General features: G+C 33.1%; 1 protein-coding gene across 1 annotated transcript in view; it reads left to right on the forward strand.

Moving 5' to 3' along the window:
- Nucleotides 1–12,296, forward strand: part of RIMS2 (regulating synaptic membrane exocytosis 2) — a 626,259-nt gene that overhangs the window by 356,878 nt on the left and 257,085 nt on the right. The window contains exons 18-19 of the mRNA XM_057307663.1: nt 5,175–5,305; nt 10,421–10,592. Coding sequence (XP_057163646.1) covers nt 5,175–5,305; nt 10,421–10,592 — 303 coding nt within the window. The remainder of the gene's footprint in view (nt 1–5,174; nt 5,306–10,420; nt 10,593–12,296) is intronic.

Raw genomic sequence — 12,296 nt, forward strand, 5'->3', positions numbered from 1 at the left:
GGTTTTTGGAGAGAGAGAAAGATGACTCATATGATTGATATCTGCTTTTAAGGTCTGCTTTCCTTTGAGTTTTAGATTTATGTCTTAAACAGTCTCTATCTGATGATAGTTGAATTAGGCAACAGTCCTCCTACTACCTATTATCTGTTTCCTTATAACAATGGAAAGGTCTGAAGCCTCTATTTATAACTCTTTGAATTAGGCAAGAGTGATATCCATGAGAAGTATGAGGAATGGGATGGAATCTTGGTGAAAGAAGCAGAATTACATGCCTTGAAATCCATTCCCCAAACCAGAAATATGCATCTGATTTTGTTCCTGATTTAACCATTGGCATGCCTTAATAAAGGCACAAAATTCTGATTATTGTGGTGTCTTTTGGAAACTGTTTCAAAGTAAAAACAGAATAAGCCAGAAGAGAAAGAAAATTTGATTTTATTCTGAGAATTTGAAGTAGACTGACTTAATCAGAACTGGCCTTCCTTTTTTTTTTTTTTTTCTTTTTTCTTCTCTTTCTTTTCTTTGCTTTTCTTTCTTTTCTTTTTTCTCTTCTCTTGTTTTTGTTTTTGTTTTTTGGAACCTGGCTTTATTTTCTACCTTTACACTATCTTACTTTTTGTTTGAGTCTGGGCAACTGTATGCAGCCTTTTCTATGTCTCTGTTTCCTCATCTCAAATTAGACATAATAGCAACTACCTCCTCGTGTTGGAGGCAATGAACTTGAATAAACTGTCCGTAAAAGCTTGGAAGACTATAAAGAACTATAGAAATAAAAAGAAATGAGGTATTATCATTAATAAGTGTGATTAGCAAGAAAGTGTTATCTTGAGTGGTACCTAATAAATGTTTAAAAGTGGTTTTTAAATACTAGAATCTGGGATAAATTCTTAAAATGTGAATCAACTAATTAGTCCAGTGCCTTCTGCACACTTTCATCTCACCGTGTTTATTCTTTTAAGAAATGCTAAAGCCAGCTTGGCTAATGTTTTTTAAACTTTTCTTAGACATATTTTGGAGAAGTCACACAATTACTTCTACAGATGACTTTTCACTATAATTCTATGATGCGTTTTCATGTAACATCTTCTTGGACTATGATTTTTTTCTATGGTAGTGTGTTTAAGGGTGAAACCTGAAATTTCTTGGCTCTTGGATTATGTTTATACTCATTCTTTCAGAGTATACGAGCCCAAAAGTGTCATTTTACATTCAGTCTTAATTCCTGTTATGTTGATTACATTTAAAAACTAAGATTTTATATAGTTTTTATATGTTTTAACATTTTGGCAAAATTAACTTATTCATTCTATTGAAGTACTTAATTTAGATATATATTGTTACGGGAAAAGTATACTTAAGGGATAGTTTTATGTGTTTATTTTACTTTTGGTCTTTTAGTTCCAGCGTGTTGTCCTTTTTGGTTTTGTTTTATTGCTTTTTTCTTTAATTTTGCTTACCAGAGCCAAAGCCTTAGTAGAAGAACAACGCCTTTTGTTCCTAGGGTTCAGGTAAAGGCCTTGTCTGCCTGATAGAAACTAAAGTTGTGTTTTAACCCTTATTTGTATGTTTTTGGAAAATGCGTAGTAGGAAACTTTTTTTGGTATGTTGCTCCAAACCATATTATTGACTTTCAAATCATTTTATAAGCCAGCTTGTAAAATTCTGCATGGGGATTAAAATACAATAAAAATTTAAAGAGACAATCTTTGTTAGTGATTTATATGATGAACCAAATACTAAAAGTCATAGGCTTCAGACTGTGCTTATATATATATATATATATAACATTGACAAAAATAGCTAATTTTATACTGTTGGTATTATCCTTTATTACACTAAGGTTGCTGTCTCTTTAAATCATTCATTATATCACTTAACATGTACATTCTCTTGCATTTTCCAAGCAACAACTCCTTGAGGAGATTGGCAAATAAATTTGTACCTTATCTAAAATATGAATTTTATGCATATTATATATAAGGTTCAACTTTGGAAAGTGTATTATTTTGAAAGAACAAAATAACAATCTAAATAAAATGTGTTGGGTTTATGTTTACATTTTGTAATCGAAATGCCGTTAATTTTACTGTAATACTTGGTACAAGTTGTTTGCCTCTTTTCATTAGGAAACCCTTCTATAGTAAAGTAATGACAATATAGTTTTTTCTTTTTTTTAAAGTAGTAGTATGCTTTCCTTGCTTTGCTGCATGTTTTTTTGTTGTTAGTTTTGAATAATACTAATTTAGTTTAAATTTTAAAAATTATAGTTGTTTTAGTTAATGTTATTTAGAATTAAATATTTGCTTCTGCTGTTCAGTTCTCCTTAGGAAATTTAAGAATGCATACATGGGAAAGCTGGAATGATTGTTATATTAAAACAATTAAAATGATGCCAAGATTTCTATTAATGAAAATCAGCTAAAATAAGAAGTATGTCATATCTAGGATTGTGGAGATATATTTGTTACGTTTTGGAGAAATCAACATATATTTTAACTATTCATTTGAAAAGCACAGATAAGAAATTTAGGAATGTGATAAAATAATCTAGCTAATAAGATAATTCTGTTTGGATAAGGTGAACTGGATATCTATTAAAAACTTCAATGCAAGTCCTGTAATACAAAATAAAAAATAGGGCTATTGATCAAATGCCTAATTTAAGACCATTTATTAAAAGTTGTAATTTTGGTTAAAAAAATCAGTAAAATTAAAAAGTGCCTGTTCTTTTAATCTATATTATTTTAACATTTATCTATTTGGAAAGTATGATTTAATAAACTGTGAGGTATAATTGTAAAAATATGAAGGCTATATGCCTAATATGTTTGTATGAAAAATGAATATTATTGACAAATGATATTTTTGGTTTTCTATGGCATAAGAAAATCTAAAAAGAATACTCCTTATCAAACATTTGCAGTTATGTATCTGAAATGTTTCTAACAATTTTTGAAGAGCAAAAAAATCGCCTGTGGAGATGGCAAGGGTTTAGTCTCATCCCTCCAAAAAATGGACAGAAATCAGTGATTTTCTCCAATATGAGCTTAGTCTAATAATAATTATTACTGTTTCTTAGTTTCTAAATGTAAAGTTTATCAGAAAACTTTTCTTTAGCCTTTAGAATCTTTTTCTCTTTGAAGTGCCTAATATTCATGTCATGATCCTCAGAGAAGGATTTTTAATATCATGGAAAAATAAAGCCATCAGCTTTTTTATTGCTATAGAAAATAGAGAATATCAGAAATTAATGTGGCTTTGGTGACACATTTTAGAGGAACCATGATGCTCTCTGACAACATCTCTGTTTCATCTCATATACGAGATACTCTTGTATTTCTTACTTTTGTTGTTGTTTTCCCCTTATGTCTTTTGGCAGAAGAATATTTTTTTTCTACTTACCCTCATCTGTATCTATGTTCTCATATTGTCACACAAGGAAATATTGGAGCTTTTTTTCTATTTGCGTGTTAGAGTCTTTTTCTTCAGGTTGTCGATCCCCTAGTCTAAGGCAGTGGTTCTCAAACTTTAGATGCCTATGAGAATCACCAGGAGGATTTGGTAAAATGCGAGTGCCTGGGCCCCGTTCTGATTCAGTACGTGACAAGTGGGCCACAGGAATTTGTTAACTTTTTAACAAATAAACCAGATAACACAGATTGTAAGGAGGTTAGGGAACCACACTTTAAGAAACACTTCTCTAGAGGCTACCTGGCAGCTCTATTAGGAAAATTTTTTTACACAACAGCAAGATAATACCTGCATTAAACATAAAGACTTAGTACAACATAAAGAATAATAATTATAATTTTTAAAAATTAAGTATTTCTTATTATTACTAAGAGGGAGAATTCCATTTGACTGAGAAGCAGGATAAATAATTTTATATACCCTTCTGGGCCATCAGTCTTCCTCTTCTGACTCAGGAGTCTTGCTCAGCCTGTCATTCTCTAAACTATGGAGTAAGGGACACAACAAAACCATGCTAGAATTGGAACTGCACTACCAGTATATCATATATACATACATACATTTTTTATTTTATATGATTTTTTATATGTATGTATGTATGATATGTATTTATTTATGTATGTCAGAGCTGGCCCAGACCTGACTGTCCACTTCAGGAGGAGAGGGAAGGACTGACATGAGACATATATTTAAATTTTTTAAACTGCTGCAAATATTGTGCATCCAAATTAAAGGAAAAATTAAACTATTAAAAAGCATATAAACCACAAAACTATATATAAACCATAACTTCATTCCCAAATTTCAGATTTTGGATTCAGTGTCAAGATAGTGGTCAAAGATGTGCTGCGTTCTGAACCAAAATGTGGGGTAGAGCCATAGTTATAAATCCTGACATGGTAGAAACAGCCAGCTAGGTGTGGGAGTGTGAGGTCTGTGTGTGGGAGGTGATAATTGTTAAATCAAATGAATTTAGCAGCTGGATGTGAAGTTCTAATCCCTGATTATGTCATAGGGAAATTACTCACATTTTCTCATCTCAAATGATAAAATATACCCTATTATTCTAAGGATGTGATACATCTTCCCCACTAATGAAAAAGGGACTTTATGTCTGTGTAAAAAAAATCTATAAAGATGAATTTATTATGGTTTTAAATCCAAACTTAAGGAGGCTATTGACTAAAGCTACTAGTAATTCTACCTGGCTTATAATCTTTGAAATGTCTTTTTAAATGAAACGTTTTGTCTTTTAAAACATTTGCTTAAAAATTCCCTGTGAATGCCATATAAATAAAGTATCTATTCAATTCATTTGAGCAGTTATTCTGAGCTCATTATTGTAGGGGAGCTAAAATGAACCACAGTGATTCTTGCATAAAGATAGACACAGAGCAGTCATTGTATATAAAGTTCTTAGTTATGGCAATGTAATTATTATATGCATGTTCATAAGCAATCAAATTAGGATAACAAAAAGCTCAAGGGTTTTTTCAATCAACCCAAAATATCTGAATTATTTCCTCTATTCATTGAAGTTATTATAGCATATCCTTTTATTTTAACTATTTGCAGCTTACTAAGTAGAACCTATATTCTGTGCTCACATTAGCATAAGAGAATGGGGCAAAGATTGGGAATGTAAACATTATGTTATGGTATTCAAAATTTTGAGCTGATAAATGAATATTTTTCCTTTTCAGATAAAACTATGGTTTGACAAGGTTGGTCATCAATTAATAGTTACAATTTTGGGAGCAAAGGATCTCCCTTCCAGGGAAGATGGGAGGCCAAGGAATCCTTATGTTAAAATTTACTTTCTTCCGGACAGAAGGTAGGGATGTGAAACAAAAATAAATGTTCTTGAAAATAAATAAGAAATGTTAATAACAGTGGGTGTTTCAATTCTGCCTTATTTATTTTTATATATCATGCAAGTCAGATATTTATGAAGTTTAACATAAGCATAATGATTCATATTATTCATGTGATTCCCATTAGTCTTCAAAGCAGTGACAGTAAAGCCTCAAGATTGTTTTAGAACTTGTATCAAATGTTATAGATGATTTTATTGAATATTTATTTTACATTGTATGGATTCTTAAATGATGTATATTTTCATTTGTCAAAATCATTAAAAATTATACTTTTTAAAATCAAATGCATTTTTAACACAATCTACAGAAGCAAAAAGCTGGAAATGATGCTAAAAGATACTCACCATATTCCTTTACAAGTCCTACTTCCTCATACTTCATTTCTTTATGTTCCATAAAATTAATGAGTGTTTCATATTTCACCACCCCATATCATCAAGGAAACTTAACCACTGGGCCCAGAATCAGCTTCTTCAAGCATCATTGGTTTGTGTCCATGCTAATTAGCATAAATGATATTGCTCTGCCCTAACTTAAGCAGAGGAATTAGGATTGGAGAAATAGTTTTTCAAAAATTGTCTAATCACTTTTAATTTCTGGAACATAAAAAAATAAAAGAGATTTTTGAATAGACATCATGAAACAAGAGAGAATTAATGGCACCAATTACCTTTTCCCCGGCTTTTCTGCATCCGTAGTTTCCAGGACAGAGTGTTCTCAAGGTCTGGTCATTTTTTCTCAGGCTGGAAGTGGCCAGGCACAGATGTGATCTTCAACATGTTCACACACTTCTGGACCCTCATGTACTTAGTTCAAGTTGAAAGTCATCAGAGTCGAGTGCCCACACATCATCTGAAGAATAATCTGTCAAAGAAAAGGATGAAAGAAAGGAAGTAGGCAATTAACAAAGGCCTTCCATTTTATTTGATACATATTTTGAAGTGAAATTTGTGAAGAAAATCCCTCAGAAGATATGTCAAGGTGCCATCCTATCCAAAGTGATTAGAAACTGTTTGCCCTATAATTTCATCTTAGAAAATTTGCTTGAAGGGGCGCCTGGGGGGCACAGCGGTTAAGCGTCTGCCTTTGGCTCAGGGCGTGATCCCGGCGTTATGGGATCGAGCCCCACATCAGGCTCCTCCGCTATGAGCCTGCTTCTTCCTCTCCCACTCCCCCTGCTTGTGTTCCCTCTCTCGCTGGCTGTCTCTCTCTCTGTCATATAAATAAAATCTTTAAAAAAAAAAAAAAAGAAAAAATTTGCTTGAAGAAAGTTGTTTTCTCACAACTTAGGTTGTCTTTTGGCTAGGGATATACTTTGATGGGCAAAGGAAGAAGAGATGATATTCATAACTGGGGCTTTGAAATCTAGCTTACACTTTAGTTGGATGACAGATTTCACAGCCACATTCCCCTGCCCTCCTGGAGGCCACATCCCCTGGCTTCTTACAGCACACCTGGTTTCTAGTCCAAGCGTTCTTAGAATGCCGTCATAACAAGCTGCCGGAAATGCTGCCTTCCCATCTACTTATGGGTACATAGAACTAAAGTGTCTACTTCCTCAAACCTTTGAAGAAAAATATTTTTGAAGATGATAAAAAGTCTTTCAAATTATGGAATCAAATAATAATATTTGATTGTTTATTTTTGTTTAGTTTTATTTTATTTTACATACCCTCTCCTCCTTTCTGAGCAGATAGATCTAAAATGGAAAGGAAGGTCCCCTTCACCATCCTTTATATTGTAAATGTAGTGTTTTTTATCTTTTCTCAACACCAAAGAATGTGGGAAACACTTTAATATTTCACTCACAAATTATTTCTCAGCTGTTTCCTTGCAAATTATGAGGAATTTGAAGAATATTTAAGCAAGCTTGTTGCTTACTTTATTGATTGATAAAGTTGTGTCTGGGTCTTACCTTTATTTATTTGAGAGAGAGAGTGAGCGAGAAAGCACAGGAGCAGAGGGAGAGGGAGAAGCAGGCTCCCCTGCTGAGCAGAGGGCTGGAGGCTGGTCTTGTTTCCGGGAGCCTGAGATCGTGACCTGAGCCAAAGGCAGATGCTTAACCCACTGAGCCACCCAGGAGCCCCAGGGTGTTTTGTCTTTAAAAGAGAAAAGAATTCTTTCCTGAACTCAGAAACACCTACATTATCATCAGTTTTTTTTCTGTTGATACAAGTTTTTACACATGCATAAAGGGCTGTTTATGCTTTTGGTATGAATTATTTCATTTTTCTTGACAGTTTTTCTGGAAGAAAAACTATTTGAATAGGTGAATGTAGAAAATAATTGATGCCTTTTTATTGGTAAGAATTCCTGGAGGGACACGTGAGACTGCATTGAAGAGATTTAGACTGGAATGTCACTATGTTAGTTAATCCATTTAAAACACTATTTTCTAAGTAATGAATTATGTACTCTAAAAAATAGCTGGGTGTGCTTTACAGTCTTTTATATCTTGAAGAAAAGTTGGTTTTCAGTCAAAATACATTTCTTTCTCTCATTTTGAGTAAACACATCAAGTCTTTGCGTACAGTTACTAAAATAAATTAGATGGAAACCAAAAATACCAGTAGCATGAAAATACATAGAAAAGGCTTTAGGTTGGATTTTATTTAAAAAAAAAAATAGTTTCCATTCTTAACAGGTTAATGATGCTGTTAGAGATCAATGATTTATTTTATTGCTGTTGGGCTGCTATTTAAAAAAAAAAATCTCAATAGCATGCGTATTGATCTTAGTTTTTAAATACTCTTAGCAACTTTCTGTCTTTGACTTTTACAACCTGATCTTATTTTGTTTGTTTCTTTGTTTTAAAGATTTTATTTTTAAGTAATCTCTATACCCAACATGGGATTCAAACTCACAACCCCGAGATCAAGAGTAGCGTGTTCCACTGACTGAGCTGCCCCTCCTTTTTAACCTGACCTTATTTTGAAGGCTTTTGTTATACTTCCAAAAACAAAATAATAATAATAATTTAACTTTTTTTTAACTCCCTGAAGATAATTTTTCATGGTTCTTTGCATGGATTGGTGCTTCAATACACACTAAATTGCCTTATTAAATGTTAATTGTATATGGTGGGTGTGCGAGGAATTTCAGTGATTATCTACTCTCCTTCCTACCCAGTATAGACATCCTTTCTGAAATAGTCGTCTTTATTTGAGAACTTTTTTCACTACTTAAGAGGAAGTCAAGGTTTATTTTTCTATTCCCTTTCAGATTAAAGTAAAACCTGCAATTGTTGGATTATACAGCAAGGCTCCCACTCAGTGCTTTCTTCCTGGCTTTAAAGGAGGGAACTTTCTCTCTTCACAGGGTCTCATAATTCATTTTTTAAAGTGTGGAATATATGTAGGTGCTTTATAAATATTTGTGAAAATTTTAGATGAAGAGAGGGGATGACAGGAGCAATAAATCCTAGTCCTTGTTATTATTCTATTATTTTGTTATTTTTGTTTATAATAGCACTTTTTCATAACATGGAATAGAGTTAAAATTTCCTATGTGGGTTTCCGAAGTTATTTTCCTGATAAGACCATAGAAATTAATGAAGATACATTGTTTTAAAGTGGCTTTCTGCCACACTAAATATATGAGCTCTGGAAACATATGTGCCCTTGATTATTTAAATACAACCCGTGTTGAGCATGAAACCCTGTATTCACCTAGGAGAAGTTGCAAAGCCTCCCCAATTCAGAGACACCTGTCCTTTCTTAGTTCTCCCTGCTTCCTATATTCCAGCAGTCTTAGAATTTAGTTGTGCTGAGGGAATTTGTCTACTCAGAGCTTATTGTCCATTTCTCACTTCAACAAGCTCTCTAGATAGCTTACTGTTTTCTTCCTAGGTGATTTTCTTTATTCCTATTCAGCCATTGAATCTCTCTAATAAGCTAGTGATGTCCAAAAGGAATGGATGCACCCAGGGGATCTAAGACAATCCGTTAGCGTTCAGGAAGAAATATTTGATTTTCTAAATTTTCACCTAATTATTTTTAATTTCTAATTTTGTATATTCACGAATTGACACAATGTATTAGTACCACAGTACAGTAATAACGTGTATTTCGTAAATATATATGCATATAATGGGATGCCTTGTCATTAACATTCACTTGATAGAGATAATGCAGTTTTAAAAAGTATGGAAGCCTCCGAGATGGACGCCCCATCTGTCAGGGAGCCAGCTTGCATTTCCAGCCCACGTTATAGTGGCTACCTCACATAGAAATCGCTTTACAGGGGCACCTGGGTGGCTCAGTCGGTTAAGCGTCTGACTCTTGGGGGACCTTGTGTGCTGGTGGTGGGCATGTAAATTGGTGCAGCCACTCTGGAAAACAGTATGGAGCTTCCTCAAAAAGTTAAAAATACAGGGGTGCCTGGGTGGCTCAGTCAGTTAAGCAGCGGATTCTTGATTTCAGCTCAGGTCATTATCTGAGATGGAGCCCAGTGTGCAGCCCCGCGTGGAGCCTGCTTAAGTTTCTTTCTCTCCCCCTGCCACTCTCCCTCCCTCTCTAAGAAAAGAAAAGAAAAAGAAATAATTTTACAGTGCTTTTAAAGACCCCATTAACTGTCAAATGGGCAAGCATGTATTTCTTTATGTAAGAAAGTAACTTAGTAAAGTGTAATTATAATTGCTCAGCTGAGCTATATGGATATAAAGTTGTGAACATCACAGTTTTTTGGACTTTTGTGCAATTACACTTCTGTGGTGTGAGTATTATATGTTATGTTACTGGTTCACTGCCATTTTGAAGGTTTCCAATAGGGCAATATGTTTAAAAATATGGAGAGTTAGTATTTTTCAGTCTGGTTTTATTTAGATTTTGAGAAAGATGAAGTTTTTAATTATCACGAAAGGTTTTCAGATTTATCAAAACATTGCCTTTATAAAGTGATATAATTATATACCTATAAAGTTTAATAGGAATTTAAATTATTATAGTATTTTTAATGTATGATAAGTTTGTGGTAAAACTTCACTCCCTGCCTGAGAAATTTTAAATGAATAATTTTTAGGACAAAACTTTAAAAGGTTTATGTAAGTTCATATATTCTTATTTTTTTTATAGTGATAAAAACAAGAGAAGAACGAAAACAGTAAAGAAAACATTGGAACCCAAATGGAACCAAACATTCATTTATTCTCCAGTCCACCGAAGAGAATTTAGGGAACGGATGCTAGAGATTACGCTCTGGGATCAAGCTCGAGTTCGAGAGGAAGAAAGCGAATTCTTAGGAGAGGTATCTGGAATTATTTTAAAGCTGAGACTATTCATGTCCTCTTAAATACTTTTCTTTATGTGATTATCAGTAAAATCTTATATTCTGAATATCTGAAAAAGTAAACAGTTTCTTTCATGGAATGAATTTAGCTACTACTCTAAGACAAAACATTGATGCCATCAACAAATGGGTTTTAAATAATCTGTGACAATTTTTAGATGTTTATTCCTGTTGTAGAAATCTCAGTGTTGAATGCTAAAACGTTGGTTTGTGTTTCACAAATGTATGGTATTTGTGGCAGTCAATACGGTTCTATTTAGCTCGCATAGCTCAATAGTCATTTATCGTTATGCAGCAGTTCTCATGTGCGTCACCGCAAGCACTGTCATCTTTGCATAGGACACTACAAGGAAATAAAAAGAGTCATTTATTCTGTGGACTGACTTCCTTTGCATATTTATTAAATATTCATGCTATAAAATCCATATTATGATATGGTTTGTATTAAAAATCTATTCTTCACTTTCTTTCCTTTTTTGAATTCTTAGTGGCATGATGTGTTGAACAGAGTTTTAAATAAGACAGGCTTTGATTCGTATTTATAACTTTCTCACGTACCAGCTAATATGAGCTTAGACAAGTTCTTTTCACCTTTGTTGGCCTTGGTATCCTTATCTGTAAAAGTTGAATAAGACCAATCTGGTAGTTTTTTTCTGAGAATTAAGATAACATATGACATCATTCTTAACATACAGTAGACACTTCTAATTTGGTTTTGTTTCCCCGTTTAAGAGTTTTCGTAAAGTTTAAATTAATAAATGTAAATAAAAATGTTTTTAAATTATCAAATGATATACAACTATTAGTTACTACAGACTTGTAGTAATAAGCATTATTTCTGTAATGGCAAATTTACATTTCCCTGATGATTAGTGATGTTGAGCACCTTTTTATGTGTCTGTTGGCCATCTATGTGTGTTCTTTGGAAAAATGTCTGCTCATGTCTTTTGCCCGTTTTTTAAATTGGATTATTTGGGTTTTTTGGTGTTGAATTACATAAGTTCTTTATATATTTTTGATAGTAAACCCTTGCTGCCTATATCATTTGCAAATATCTTCTCCCATTCAGGGTGTTGCCTTGTTGTTTTACTGAATGTTTCCTTTGTTGTGAAAAAGCTTTCTGTTTTAATGTAGTCCCAATAGTTTTTTTTTGCTTTTGTGTCCCTTGCCTTAGGAGACATATTTAGAAAAATGTTGCTATGGCCCATGTCAGAAATTACTGCCTGTGCTCTCCTCTAGGATTTTTATGGTTTCAGGTCTCATTTAGGTCTTTAATCCATTTTGAGTTTTGTGTATGGTGTAAGAAAGTGGTCAAGTTTCATTCTTTACATGTAGATGTCCAGTTTTTTCAACATCATTTGTTGAAGAGACTGTATTTTTCCCATTACATGCTCTTGCTTCCTTTGTTGAAGATTAATTGACCATATAATTGTGGGTTGATTTCTGGACTCTCCATTCTGTTCCATTGATCTATGTATCTATTTTTGTGCCAGCACCATACTGTTTTGATTTCTGTATCTTGAAATCTGGGATTGTGATACCTCCAGTTTTATTTTTCTTTTTCAAGATAGTTTTGGCTATTTGAAGTCTTCTGTGGTTCCATATAAATTTTAGGATTATTTGTTCTAGTTCTGTGAAAAATGTTGTTGGTATTTTGATAGG

The sequence above is a fragment of the Ursus arctos genome, unplaced genomic scaffold (assembly GCF_023065955.2).
Source record: "Ursus arctos isolate Adak ecotype North America unplaced genomic scaffold, UrsArc2.0 scaffold_6, whole genome shotgun sequence".
Classification (NCBI taxonomy): Eukaryota; Metazoa; Chordata; class Mammalia; order Carnivora; family Ursidae; genus Ursus; species Ursus arctos.